Here is a 15538-nt window from a genome sequence, read left to right as displayed (position 1 = left end):
CTCTTTACGATTTTTCAACTTTATGATGGTGTAAAGCTTTCGCAATTTTAACGTACTTCAAATTTTGAATTCTGATCTTTTCCCAGGCTGGCGATAAGTGACATACGACACACTCAGTGCATTATCATAAAATGGGTTTTGGCCGGGCGCAGTGGCTCATGCGTGTAATCCCAGCACTTTGGGAGGTGGAGGCAGGCAGATCACTTGAGGTCAGGAGTTCAATACCAGACTGACCAACATGGTGAAACCCCTTTTCTACAAAAATATAAAAAATAGCCAGAAGTGGTGGCTAGCATCCATAGCCCCAGCTACTCGGGAAGCTGAGGCAGAAGAATACCTTGAACCCAGGAGGCAGGGGTTGCAGTGAGCCAAGATGGTACCATTGCACTCCAGCCTGAGTGACAGAGTGAGACTCTGTCTCAAAAAATATATATAAATAAATAAAATAAAACAGGTTTTGTGTTAGATAGTTTTGCCCAACTGTAAACTAATGTAAGTGTTCTGAGCATTTTAAGGCAGTCTAGGCTAAGCTATGATGTCTGGTAGTTTATATGTATTCAATGAATTTTCTTTTTCTTTTCCTTTTTCTTTTTTTTTTTTTTTTTTTTGAGACAGAGTCTTACTCTGTCGCCCAGACCCAGGTTGGAGTGCAATGGCGTGATCTCAGTTCACTGCAACCTCCACCTCCCGGGTTCAAGCGATTCTCCTGCCTCAGCCTCCTGAGTAGCTGAGATTACAGGCATGCGCCACCATGCCTGGCTAATCTTTGTATTTTTAATAGAGAAGGGGTTTCACCATGTTGTCTAGGCTGGTCTCGAACCCCTGACCTCAAGTGATCTGCCCGCCTAAGCCTCCCAAAGTGCTGGGATTACAGGCCTGAGCCACCATGCCCAGCAACATTTTTGACCTATGATATTTTCAACTTATGATGGATTAGCCGGACATAACCCAAGGTATGTTGAGAAACATCTGTAGTCCAAATGTCCAGGAGACAATTAAAAAATAATTCATCATACAAAGTACAAGGAAAATCTATAATCGAAGATGAAATTATATTCAAAGGATGCCACCACCATGACATAACACATCAGAATTACTTGACAAGAACTTTAAAGCAGCCATGATTAAAATGCTCCAGTGAACCACTAAAGAACACTCTTAAAATAAATTAAATAGAAACTCTAAGCAAATAAACAATTATACATAAAGAAGAACCCAATGGAAATTTTAGAACTAAAAATTACAATAGCCAAAATTTAAAACTTGCTGCATGAGCTCATGAGAGAAGAGACAATCAGTAAACTGGAAGACACGACACAATAGAAATTACCAAATCTGAATAACAGAGACAAAAGTAGGCTGAAAGGCTGAAAAATAAATTGAAGAGACCCTCAGTGACCTGTAGGACAATCATAAAAGATCTAGCATTCATGTGATTAGAATTATCAAAGGAAAAGAAATGTAGGGTTTAAAAAGGATTTAAAGAAATAACGACAAAAATTTCCCAAATTTGACAAAAGTCACAAACCTAGGGATTCAAGAAACAGAAACCCAAATAGGATAAACCCAAACAAATCCATGCCAAGACATGTTATGACCAACTTCTGAAGAGTAAAGAAAAAGGAAAAATGATTGAAAGCAAGTAAACAGAATGATGCACTACCTATAGTGGAACAAAGATTCAACAGTGCATGTTGCATCAGAAACAATAGAGGCCAAAAGGAAGTAGCAAATCTTTCAAGTGCTGAAGAAAAACAATTGCTAAGTTATAATTCTACATATGGTGAAAATACCATTCAGTAGTGATATGGTCTAGCTGTGTCCCCACCCAAATCTCATCTTGAATTGTAATTCCCATAATCCCCATGTATTCAGGGAGAAACCTAGCGGGAGGTGATTGGATCACAGGGGCAGCTCTCATGCTGTTCTCATGCTAGTGAGATCTCATGCTCTTGTGTTCTCATGCTAGTGTGTTCTCATGTGTTCCTCATGATTGGATCATGGGGGCAGTTCTCATGCTGTTCTCATGCCAGTGAGATCTCATGCTGGTGTGTTCTCATGCTAGTGAGATCTGATGGTTTTATATGGGACTCTTCCCCCTTCACTTCTCACTCCTCTCTTCTGCCACCATGTGAAGAAAGTCCTTGCTTCCCCCTCACCTTCCACCATGATTGTAAGTTTCCTGAGGCCTCCCCAGCCATGTGGAACTGTGAGTCAATTAAATGTCTTTCCTTTATAAATTATCCAGTTTTATGTATTTCTTTATACTGTGAAAACAGAATAATACAAATAATGAAGGAGAAATCCAGATATTTTAAAAGAAAACAGAGAATTTCTTGCCAGCCAACTGATTTTAATAATTCTAAAGGAAGTTCTTCAAACTGAAAGAAAATTATAAAAGAAGAAACTTGGAAGGTTAGCAATGAGTACAGTAGAAAGGATAAATAATACCTCTATTATGTTTACCCATACATAAATTATTTATCTCTTATGGGTAAACATAAGAGACTACCCATGTTTTGCGGTTTATAATTATGTTTCACAGTTGAAGCAAAACCTATCACGTCTTGTGATGAGGTTCTCGGTGTAATTCGAGATAACTGTATTATAATGGAGAAGGGTAAAGGTATGTAAATGAAAATAAGGTTTCTAGATTCCACTTAAAGTAATAAAATGTTGACACCAGTAGACTGTAATAAGGTATGTATGTACAATATAATACCAAGAGCAAACACTAAAAAAAAAAAAACTACTCAAAGAGATATAGTCAAAAACTCTATAGAAAAAATAAAATGAAATTCTAAAAAAAAGCTTAAGTAACCCATATGAAGGAATTAAATGGGAAACAGAGGAAACAAACAGAAAATAAATAATAACATGGCAGACTTAGCTTTAACTATCAATAATGCAAGGTAAAATGTCAGCATGCAAAATATCCATACACTAGCAATGTAAAATTTAAAAATGATATGGTTTGAAACTGGATTTCATAAAAATTAAAAACTTTTGCCATTCAAAAGGCACAGGTATGAGAATAAAAGGGCAATCTACAGAATGCAGTGCAACTCCTGAGCATTTCCCTTAAAAAATAAAAAAGTTATGTTCACACAAAAACCTGTCTATAGCAGCTGTATTCATAATTGCAAAAAACTAGAAAAAACCCAAATGTTCTTCAATAGATGGATAAGGTGGTCCATCCATAAAATGGAATATCACTTAGCAATAAAAAGGAACATATTAGATTAACCAACCCAAAAGAATCTCAAAGACGTTACGCAGAAAGAAGCCAGTCTCAGAAAGTTAATAGCCTGTATGATTCTATGCATATGACAGTCTGAAAAAGGCAAAGTTATAGGGAAGGAGAACAAATCGGGTATTAGTGGCAGTGGGAAGATCTGACTACAAAGGGGCAGGATGAGGAAATTTTTTGAGATGATAGAACTATTTTGTATACCGATTGTGGTGGTAGTTACTCAAATTTATATATATATTATAACTCATAAAACTGCACATTAAACATTCAACATACTACATACAACGTTAAAAAATTTCTGTCGTCAAAACAAACTTGAATGACTATAGCACTGATATTTAATGCCTTATTGTTTTATCATGACACTTTTTGACATTAGTTTTTAATATTTTTGACACTTATTTTTAACATCACATTTCATTAAGAATGTTTAATACTAAACATGTTTCCAAGTTCCCTGAGAGTAGAAAGTCTGTCTGGTATTCTCATTTCATTGACCTAACAGACTGACTATCACACAGCACTCAAACATGTTACCTGAACAAATGTTTCACAAAATAATGCAACCCTCCCCCAAAAAGCTTACGTTAAAGTTTATTCCATTCTTTAGCATTCTTTTAAAAAATTTTTCATTACCTGTTACTAAATTAAGACTGATCTAAAAAACAACTATTTCACAAATTGCTTATCACGTTAATGAATATCAACATATTTCAGGGAAAAGTTCCACACTTTAATAATGACATGGCATTTAATTCAAGGAGCTATCTGTAAAATGCAAATATTGCTGAGTGAACAGATCAGGATTCTGAGTTCTCTAATTTTAAAAAGGCCTCATTACTTTTTCTTTAGCTCTATTTCATTAACAAATAAAATAAACTCCAAGTGAATCATTTATACGTAATCCTTCCTAAATTTTCTTGAATAGTTAGATTAGGTCTCTCAACTAATTCACTTTCTTCAAAATTACTTTCCCTTTTAGAGACAGAAAGGTCATTAAAGATCATCAGATAAAAGCATTGATACATTTACAACATGGATGAAACTTGAAAACGTTACGCTAAGTGAAAGAAGGTAGTCTAGGACCATGTACTAAATGATGCCATTTATATGAAATGTCTAGAATAGGCAAATCTATAAACACGGGAAGAAGATTAGTAGTTTCCTAGGGCTGGGCAGGATGGATGGGAGGGCTGGGGAGTGACAACAAAGTCGTATGGGCTTTGGTGAGGAGAGTGGGGGAGGGGGGGTGATAAAACTGTTCTAAAATAGATTGTGATAATGGACAGTGCAACTCTGAATATACCAGTGAATTATATATTTTATATAAGTGAATTGTATGACTTGTGAGTTATATTTCAATAAAGCTACTGAAATTATTAGGAAATGCCTCTGGGACAAATCTATGAGTCTATAAAATAGTTTTCAAGATGAGACTTCATTATAGCATCAAATATTTAGAACTAATAGAGTATAATGCATTTTAAGAGGTAAATGGGAGTATACAACATTTAAATCTCATATGGTCTGGTCATTTCCTCAAAAGTTTATCATTACATGGAAAAGGCTGTAAATAAAAGTTATACATGTTATCATGTAGTATATAAAATAAGCTTCTCATTTACAGCTAAGACAATTCAGTGACATTTAATTACATTATGTCATGAGGCTAAATTCTAGCAATCTGAAAGACACCTAGGCTTTAAAAAACTGTATGCCTGAGTGTCAGAAATTAACTCTAAATGAAGAAATAGTTAAGTAGCAGAAGAGGTTAATTATATTGGTCTAACTCCTTTTAGTCTTAAAAATAAATAAATAAATGTTCTTTCTTTGCCAGGCTGAATATAATAGCCTGTGAATTACAAGATCAAGCGACCAACTGTATGTTTTCTAAAATACGAGTATCCTTCATCAAGTTTTATACTTAGGGCAGCTAAAACACCTATGTGGAAAAATCAGCAGTAAGCCCAAAGGACAGGCAGTGCACAGCAAGAAAGAAGGCAATTCCCTCGTGTCTTCTGCAGGTCACTACCAAGGACCATGTTAGCAGATCCACACCAGACCCTTAACAGGCATTTCTGCTGCTACCAGTAATTAGCTTGGACAGCTCCAGCTCCAAGAGTAGCAGCAAGGCTACACCATAATGAGCTCAGCTGGGATTAGCAGGACAGGGCAGGGAACCAAGAGAGCTCAGGCATTCTGCATTGCGTATGTATCTAGGAGATCAAACAAGGATGGCTGGCTAGGTTATCCCCTCTCCACCTCATTCCAAATATGAAGCACGGCAGTGTCTAAAATACAGGCTAATGAAGAGTGACACCTCCAACAGATGAGAGCCACACTAATTAACACAATCCCTAGATCATATTATACAGTTTCTGTTAGAGCTAGCAACTGTGCAACTTGTTATTGCATTATATATATATATATATATATTTAAAACCTAGTCTTTTTTTCTTTTATTGGCAAAAATCAGATTATTTCAAATTTTATAAAGTGTTTCTTTAATAGCCTTTAAGCCATGAAAAAATTTCTCCCAAGTATTTTATCCAAGTCCATATTGTTAAAAATGAAACTCACTTTTGAATCATTAGCTCCTGATTTTCCCTTTTGAAATATGCCAGTTCATTCCACACAGCATCAGAATCTTCTTGTCGAAGTTGTTGGGGATCAGCTCTCTTTATTTTCCTGATTTCAGTCCTATTTTTAAAACAAAGTTGCTTTTTCAATTAACATGTCTGAAGTGCAATAAAAATTATTTTATACATTCCTTAAAATTTAAAAATATCTATTGACCAAATTTCTAACTCGAGTTCACCATTTATTGAATGAATTTCCTAAAACCTAAGCATGTAGAAATCAAAACCCTCTATCATAATTTTTTGAAGCTAAACTGCTACTGTGGAAAGCAAACTTTTAAGCAGACACATGATATTCTAAGGTCTATTGCTCCCATTCAGTCTAGTAGTAATAAAAATAGACACTGTAGAATTTTAACGGTCCCCACACCCCGCACACAAAAAAATCTTTATGCAACCAACTCATCTGGAATTTGCTGCTAACCAAGATGAATGTGGTATAGATACCTTTATCTTTTAAAAAAACTATTACCAGTGAATATGTCAGAAAGTAGATTTCACTCTTCTAATGATTAGTTAAAAGTTAGGTGAACAGAGGATAAATCTAGGACAAACTGCTTTATCACTGCTTTACTGACAAGTTATATGAAATACTTCCACTCATCAAAGAAAAAATTTAGATGTGACAATTATCTAAAAGTGATGCCAAATGCCCTTTACATTTTCATTTTCTGAACATAAAACAAATTTTTCATTTTTATTTTGTAAAAGTGCTGTACTGGCCAATTTAGAAACAGTATTTCTCTACAGAACAGACCAATGTGTATCATCAACATTGCCCTAAAGGATCCATCTCAAAAGATGAGAAGGTAGTAGATTTTCTGTACTCATTCAGTCCTTTGCCCTCTGTTGATACTGTTAACAGGGGAGCCACTTACAACTAACCAAGATCTGAACACCTGTTCAGAGCAATTGAACTGAGACTGCCAATTCATTCAGATAAGCTGGAGAACAAACTGATGGATAGTAAAGATCTTCAAATTGCATACTAGGTTGAAGTAGTTTTAAGATAGTTAACTATATATGTGAATTTCATATTTCTCTAGTCTTTCCATTAAAATTTAAATACTTTTGGAGTTATAAGCATTTTAACACCAGTATTTTATTTATTTAAAAGCAAGTTTTTCAATCACATGGATATCAACCATTTTTGCTTTAAATTACATAATTTTATTAAGTTATTCCATTGATATTAAAAATGTGTACAATAATTCATAATCATTGACTGCTAATGATATCTGCAAATGTGAGGAAAATCTATAGTTATTACCAACACATTCCTCTGTTTTAATTTGTTATATTCTCCATTTAAAAATTCACAATAAAGATTTGACTACCAAATAATTTCTTTAAAACCAAACAAAAGCCATTAAGACACCTATATAATGCTACTCCATTCCATTTAATATTTAGGGAAATGCCTTTATGAGCTATGTAACTCACATGCCACTGCCTTCTTCCCACTGTTTTAATTGCTCTTTTACTGCTCTGTAGTTGGTCTGTAACATCTGTAGCCGTTCCTTGCGTTTTTCATGGGCATCTCTTAGCTCATCATTTTCTTGGCTCTGTAGAACACAAAAAAGCAAGTATATATAAGTTTGAAGAAAGTATTAATATGTTTCAAATAAAAGGTTACCCATCTAAATATGAAATTTGAAAGAAAATAGTGTGTAAACATGAATGAATCTGTAATATGTATTTAAGCAGAAAAAAGAATTTCTCTAGTCACAGAATACATTTGCTTGATAAATTCAACTCAGTCAATGCATTTTTAAGCTGCTCACATAATTTCAAATTTTTATCACTAAGATAATTTCACTCTTTTCCCTGTTGTTAATTAGTATACATTCATAAGCCTATCTTACATACTTTGAATTATTTTCATTTTCAGTATAAGGTTTTATCTATACATAAACCATGATTATTTTATTAAAGTGCAAATATAATTAGTATAAGGACATTAATCAGAGTAAGAACAATTATTTAGCACATGAATTCATAATTAATATTTACTAAGGCACAAGGATTACACATAAGGAAAAAATGAGACTGGACCCTATGTTAGAAGGAGCATAGTTTAACCTTCTGGGGTTGTACCATGAAGAACTGGAATGGGAAAGCTAGGCTTACAACTCTTAAAGAGGTTATAAAACAAGCCATCCAAACATTACTTTGTTGTGTCAATACCTAGGTTAGACAATTATAGTCAACTACTTCATTTATTTTTATTTTTCTGGAAACAGGGCTTCCCTCTGTGGCCCAGGCTGGAGTTCAAAGCTCACTGCAGTCTCAAACTCCTGAGCTCAGGCAATCTTCCCATGTCAGCCTCCCAAGTAGCTAGGACTACAGGCGTGCAGTATCACAACCAGCTAATTTTTTATTTTATTTTTGTAGAGACAGGGTCTCACTCTGTTGCCGAGGCTGGTCTCGAACTCCTGGTATCAAATGATCCTCCTGCCTCAGCCTCCCAAAATGCTGGAATTACAGGCATAAGCCACAGTCAACTACATCTAATATATAGCACATGAGATCAATTTTCATTTTTAGATATACATAAAATGAATTTATAAAGACCAAATTCTTAGTCCTCAGAAGATATATGCACGACTCTAAACTGTGCTTCTCAAAGTAAAATAAGTAACTTCTCCAGTTTCTTCCCTCATGAGAATTTCAAATATTTTAATAACTCTTATTCATATTTCTGTATGAATGAACTTGTACACTTATTTGGTAGAGGCAACAGATACTCTCTAATATTATAGTGAGGTGAGATGAGTAGGCATATGGTAATCAGAAAGATATGAATTCCATTCTTGGAGCTTGCTCCTGTTAGTGGCATTATCTTAAGAACACTATTGAAATTAATTCAAGTTTTTTCCTGCAAAATATGGAAAAGAAAAAAGAGGTTTAAATTTTGATGAAATAAGTTAACCCAGGTGGTGGGGCCCCAGCCCTATTAAGGACACAAAGCAAAAATTAGCTTCTTTCAGTCTCCTTTTCCCACACGTTAACAGTGATGCCCTTATCTTTTAGAAACCAAGTAACTGTTTTCTTGACCTCTCATCTAAACAGTGAGATAATATTTTATAGAGTCTGCATTATTTTACTGCAATTCTAGCTGTCTCAGCAGTATGGGTAGTCTGTGATTCTACTTTCACTATGTTTCTACTAGGATAGTTCTCTTAAGTAGTTATTAAGAAGTATTTGAGTCTTGTTTGTAACAAGAAGTGTTCTATATGCCATAAAGAAATGAAAGTGCTTGATGAAAAAGCAGAAGAATGGACTCAGTTGACAAAGGCATTTAAGATAAATGTTTCCTAAGTAGTTTTAGAAGATATACAAATCACACATAATGCAAATTTGCTAAAGTAGGATAGTTTAATATATGAAGTAAAAGTAAAAAACTCAGGTTATTGAGTTCAATTTTGTTCATTTCAATTTAAGAACCATACATGAAGAGTCTATTATATGTAGGATGTTGTGTTGATAAGAGTTCAAATCTAGCTGCTCAAAGTTAACTAAATTTTACTTTGATCTAGTTACTTAAATTCAGTTATCTCAGGTTATCCATCTTCAAAATAGAAGCTATTTATATCTCTTCTGCTAAGACATAGAGAATAATTTAGTCTTGAACTTGAATTTTTCATATTAATTTGGTAAACAATCCAAATACTATCTAATGTCTTTGAACAAAAAGCTTTCTAATGTTAAGTATGTGAAATAAATAATTTAAGTTAGCAAAATAGGAGATTAAAAATTATTAATGTTGGTACCTTCTCATATATGAACATGACTTAATTATGTTTATTGAGATTCCTTAAAACCTAGAAAACAATATTAGTGATTTCAGAAAGATAGATTAGAAATTTATTAATAAAATAATTTAATTACAAGAAATTAATAGCCTGGGCACAGTGGTTCATGCCTGTAATCTCAGCACTTTGGGAGGCCGAGCCAGGCAGATCACTTGAGGTCAGGAGTTTGAGACCGGACTGGCCAGTATAGTGAAACCCCATCTCTAAAAAAAAAAAAAAAAATTAGCCAAGAGTGATAGCAGGTGCCTGTAATCTCAGCTACTAAGGAGGCTGAGGCAGGAGAATCGCTTGAACCCAGGAGGCAGAGGTTGCAGTGAGCAAAGATGGCGCTCCTGCACTGCACTCCAGCTTGGGCGACAGAGAGAGACTCTGTCAAAAAAAAAAAAAAAAAAAAAAGAAAGAAAAAGAAAGAAAAGGAAGGAAGGAAGGAAATTAACAGACCGTATTGGAAGAGATTCATGTCAAAACATAATTTCAAAAGAAACTTAAACTAAAATGTGCATCTTAAAGACTTCTATGATAGCTTTCTATAATTATTCTTCATTGAATCAAAGTTCTTCCCTCAAACGCTTATTTTACAATGACTTTCTTAAAAATTATTATATATAAACTCAGTGTTTGGGGAATGACTAAAGTTCTTTGTTAGAGTCATCAGAAACTGAGTAAATAGAACCTCAAAGATTGACCAAGATATGAAAATAAATAGAATAGGATGTACAAATTTTCTCAATTACTTTCACAATGATCCTCTGTTAAATTCATGGAACAAACTGAGATTCTTATATGTATTGACACTATTTTAAGGATTTTTCAGTACTGCCTCAACTACCATTAGTCATTGAATTCATGTGTTTTCCCCAATTGTCCATAGAAACTAACTATATTACACCATTAAACCAAAGACTAAGACTCAATAAAAATCTCCTGAGCTCCATATATCATTCATGATGTGCCAGACTCTGTACTAGGCACTTTAATTAATAAAAGCAGTGAATGCTGCCCCTTCTGATTCCCAAAGCTTTAGTGTAAAATGTTCAATATTACCAAATAATTTTGATTTTCCTATAGTAATTTCAATAAGTGGCTCTTTCCACTAAGTATTAATTATAGAAAAAATAGTTTTATCCTATGCAATACCATTCAGGACACAGGCATGGGCAAAGACTTCATGACTAAAACGCCAAAAGCAATGGCAACAAAAGCCAAAATTGACAAATGGGATCTAATAAAACTAAAGAGCTTTTGCACAGCAAAAGAAACTATCATCAGAGTGAACAGGCAACCTACAGAATGGGAAAAAATTTTTGCAATCTATCCATCTGACAAAGGGCTAATATCCAGACTCTACAAAGAACTTAAACAAATTTACAAGAAAAAAACAACCCCATCAAAAAGTGGGTTAAGGATATGAACAGACACTTCTCAAAAGCAGACATTTATGTAGCCAACAAACATGGAAAAAAGCTCATTATCACTGGTCATTACGGAAATCAAAACCACAATGAGATACCATCTCATGCCAGCTAGAATGGTGATCATTAAAAAGTCAGGAAACAACAGATGCTAGAGAGGACGTGGAGAAACAGAAACACTTTTACACTGTTGGCGGGAGTGTAAATTAGTTCAACCATAGTGGAAGACAGTGTGGCGATTCCTCAAGGATCTAGAACCAGAAATACCATTTGACCCAGCATTTAGAGAAATACCTAATGTAGGTGACAGGTTGATGGGTGCAGCAAACCACCATGGCACGTGTATACCTATGTAACAAATCTGCACATTCTATACATGTATCCCAGAACTTAAAGTATAATTTTTTTTAAAAAAAGTTTTATAGATAAGCCTTCTGCTTTAATTTTACTTGCTTCTTAATTTATTATATCTAACAGTAGAGTGTTTACGTAAGTCTTATAAAATTATCAAAATCTAAACTATTAAAAATAAAACTCAACTAGATATTATTTGCAAATCATTTGATAGACATAATTCATAAGAAAAAATCTTTTAAAATGCAGTTTCATCCAAAGATTCACATTTGGGGACGCTGCTGCCAAAGTGTAAATCATGCATTAAATTAGTCCTAGAGACTATTGTTCCTTTATCTTACTTCAGCAATAGACAGTAAAGTTTTATGAAAGTGTAAATATAAGATAGATAGATACAGTTCAAAGAAAAACATTTCTTCATTTTAATGGCACCAGAATAAATGCCAGCTTAAGTCATCCATCAAAAGTTGGATATCTTAAAATAAATATTTTTCAAAATATCCAAACACTTTCTTTATAACCTTCTAACAAACACAGGTTAACTGTAGTTTGGATTATGATCCAAACTTTGACAAACAGTAAGCAAAGGCAAAATAATAGTACTTTATTTGGGAACTATTACCACCAAAGATCTTACAACAAGTCAAGTATGTGGCCTGAAAAATGTATTTTATATCACTAATTAATATATTTTCCTACAGGATATACACAAAAATATTCCACAGGCAGGTGCTGAATGAGATCAGTTCATTAGATCATTCAATAAAACATTTACTAAGTACTTCCTTTGGATTTTGTAATTAAACTAGCTAAACTAGAGGCTCTAACTTTTTTTTTTTTTTTTTGAGACAGAGACTCGCTGGAATGTAGTGGTGGGATCTCAGCTTACTGCAACCTCTGCCTCCTGGGTTCAAGTGATTCTCATCCCTCAGCCTACTGAGTAGCTGGGATTACAGGTGTGCACCACCACACCCAGCTCATTTTTTTGTGTATTTTTAGTAGAGACAGGGTTTTGCCATGTTGTCCAGGCTGGTCTTGAACTCCTGGCCTCAAGTTATGCACCCACCTCAGCCTCCCAAAGTGCTACAATTATAGGCCTGAGCCATCGTGCCTGGCAAGGCTCTTTCTGCGTACGCACAAGTATGAATGAATGAAACATTAGGAAATAGAAAACAGGAAAAATTTTATCAACTGACCTTTTCCTCAAAGATATTTGCAATTCTAATTCTGAATTGATTAAAAACATAAATAATTTTTGAAACAGAGTCTCACTCTGTTACCAGGCTGGAGTGCAATGGCATGATCTTGACTCACTGCAACCTCTGCCTTCTAGGTTCAAGCAATTCTCCTGCCTCAGCCCCCTGAGTAGCTGGGATTACAGGCATGCACAACCACTCCCAGCTAATTTTTGTATTTTTAGTAGAGGCAGGGTTTCACCATGTTAACCATGATGGTCTCGATCTCTTGAACTCGTGATCCACCCAGCTCGGCCTCCCAAAATGCTGGGATTACAGACGTGAGCCACCGTGCCCAGCCAATAATTTTTTATCTAATCTTCAGGTTTGAACAAAGGTTCCTTGATGAGAATAAGGTGAACTAAAAGCATGAACCCCAATATGGACGGACGTCATTTAATCTGTTGAAAGCCTCAACAGAATAAAAGCTGAGTAAGAAAGATTCCTTTCTCTCTGCCTGCCTTCAAGCTGGGACATCAGTCTTCTCTTGCCTTCTGACTTGAACTTGAACTTACACCATCAGTTTTCCTGGTTCTATAGTCTTTGGGCTCAAACTGGAACTATACCAGCAGGTCTCCTGGCTCTCTAGCTTGCCGACTGAAAATCTTTTTTTTTTTTTTTTTTATTTTAGATTCAGGGAGCACATGTGCAGGTTTGTTACAAGGGTATATTGCAGGATGCTGAGGTTTGGGCTTCTATTGATCCCATCACCCAGATAGTGAACACAGTACCCAATAAGAAGGTTTATAGCCCTTGCTCCCCTCCTTTTCCAGTTCTTTAGTGTCTACTGTTCCCATCTTTATGTCCATGTGTACTCAGGTTTAGCCCCCACTTATAAATGAGAATATGCGATATTTAGTTTTCTGTTTCTACATTAGTTCACATAGGACAATGACCTCCAGCTGCACTCATGTTGCTGCAAAGGACAGGATTTCATTCTTTGTTAGGGCTGCATAGCATTCCCTGAGCAACTGCAGATCTTATACTTCTGAGCCTCCATAATCATGTAAGCCAATTCCTTATAGGAAGTCTCATATAAAACTAATTTACTATAAGGAATTATATAAATACAGTAAATAATCGTTCCGTGTGTGTGTGTGTGTGTGTGTGTGTGTGTGTGTGTGTGTATTCTATTGGCTCTGTTTCTCTGGAGAACCCAGGAAACAAATTTCAAGAATTATGCAAAAGGACCAGGAGCAGTGGCTCACACCTGTAATCCCAGCACTTTGGGAGGCTGAGGCAGGAGGATCATTTGAGGTCGAGAGTTTGAGATCAGCCTGGCCAACATGGTAAAACTCTGTCTCTGCTAAAAACACAAAAATTAGCCGGGAGTGGTGGCACACGCCTGTAATCCCAGCTACTTGGGGGTCTGAAGCAGAAGAATCGCTTGAACCTGGGAGACAGAGGGTGCAGTGAGCCGAGATCATGCCACTGCACTCTAGCCTAGGCAACAGAGTAAGACTCTGTCTCAAGGGAAAAAAAAAATATGCAAAAAGAGGAAGATGACAGACTTGCTCCTCAAAAATGCCCATAATATCCTGTGCTTAACCACACATTTACAATTATCACAAGAGTGTAACTACTTACTTATCCTCTTAACTAGAGAAAGGGTCTTGAAGGATAGCAACTCATCTAACAATCTCCTGTTAGACAAGTACTAGTATGATGCTTAGCTAATTGCAATGCTCAGTAATTACTATTGAGGAAACAAATGAATAAGAGAATAACTTAGGTGTTTATCTAAGTTCCTTATACCTTATAAATTTCAAGTAGGCTAAATGCTAGCTGAGGTAATTTGGACATTTTATTTTTGGTAGAAACACATTATAATTTTCATGTTTTAGAACAGTTTAACTCTGAATGAATAAACATAAATTAAAACTTAATGTTTAAACTTAGGGCAAACTAAAATTATTAATTATAGCTTTTGTTAACTATACCCATAAACCCTATTTTGTTTTAGAATACACATAATCTAAACCGAACATTTTTCTCCTTAAGAGTAATCTATGTTATAAGACAAAGAATCTGAGCTTCATGTGTACTGCATTCTAATCACGTGTAAAGCACTAGATTTATAGAATGTCATAAAACTATTTCAGAATTATATGATTAAACTTCAAATAGGGCACAGCTTCAGGTAATTGTGAATGAAGAATGAAAGAGAAAAAAAACCCTCAATGTAGTCACACAAAATGGGTTCAATATGTATGAACAACTTGCATATTGAAAAAGAGATTTCACAAAGTATGAATTAGGAAGTATTAATATAAGCTCTCAAAGACAGGTCAATAACATATATGTTTCTTAAACATGAGTAGAGTGGGCCGGGCGCGGTGGCTCACGCCTGTAATCCCAGCACAGTGAAACCCCGTCTCTACTAAAAAAATACAAAAAATTAGCCAGCGCGGTGGCGGGCGCCTGTAGTCCCATCTACTCCGGAGGCTGAGGCAGGAAAATGGTGTGAACCCGGGAGGCGGAGCTTGCAGTGAGCCGAGATAGCGCCACTGCACTCCAGCCTGGGCAAGAGAGCGAGATTCTGTCTCAAAAAAAAAAAAAAAAATGAGTAGAGTGCTCATTCAAATGTCACATGTTCTGAGACAAATTCAGCTGAAATGAAAATATATATATATATTTCATTTTGACTAAATGTAATTTTTCTATAAAGGATAATTGTAAGTGATCTGAGCTAGGTTAATATGCTTTTAAACTCACTTTTATTTTCATATGTTTATCATATATAAAGAAGAAGAAATTCTCTTTTTACTTGCTACAATTCTATTTTTTGCCTTTGAGAAAGTGTTAAGAAATTTATTCCCAATTTTAAGAT

The 15538-nt window shown here is 35.0% G+C and overlaps 1 protein-coding gene across 4 annotated transcripts in view; it reads right to left on the bottom strand.

Moving 5' to 3' along the window:
- Positions 1-15538, bottom strand: part of CNTLN (centlein) — a 369700-nt gene that overhangs the window by 156096 nt on the left and 198066 nt on the right. For all 4 annotated transcript variants that reach the window (XM_030817536.1, XM_030817587.1, XM_030817638.1 and 1 more), the window contains 2 exons: positions 7336-7457; positions 5834-5953 (listed from right to left, as the gene is read on the bottom strand). In XM_030817536.1, coding sequence (XP_030673396.1) covers positions 5834-5953; positions 7336-7457 — 242 coding nt within the window. The remainder of the gene's footprint in view (positions 1-5833; positions 5954-7335; positions 7458-15538) is intronic.

Source organism: Nomascus leucogenys, chromosome 1a, assembly GCF_006542625.1.
Source record: "Nomascus leucogenys isolate Asia chromosome 1a, Asia_NLE_v1, whole genome shotgun sequence".
NCBI lineage: Eukaryota > Metazoa > Chordata > Mammalia > Primates > Hylobatidae > Nomascus > Nomascus leucogenys.
Note: the sequence above shows the minus strand (reverse complement) of the source record. Positions and strands in the feature narration are given on the sequence as shown.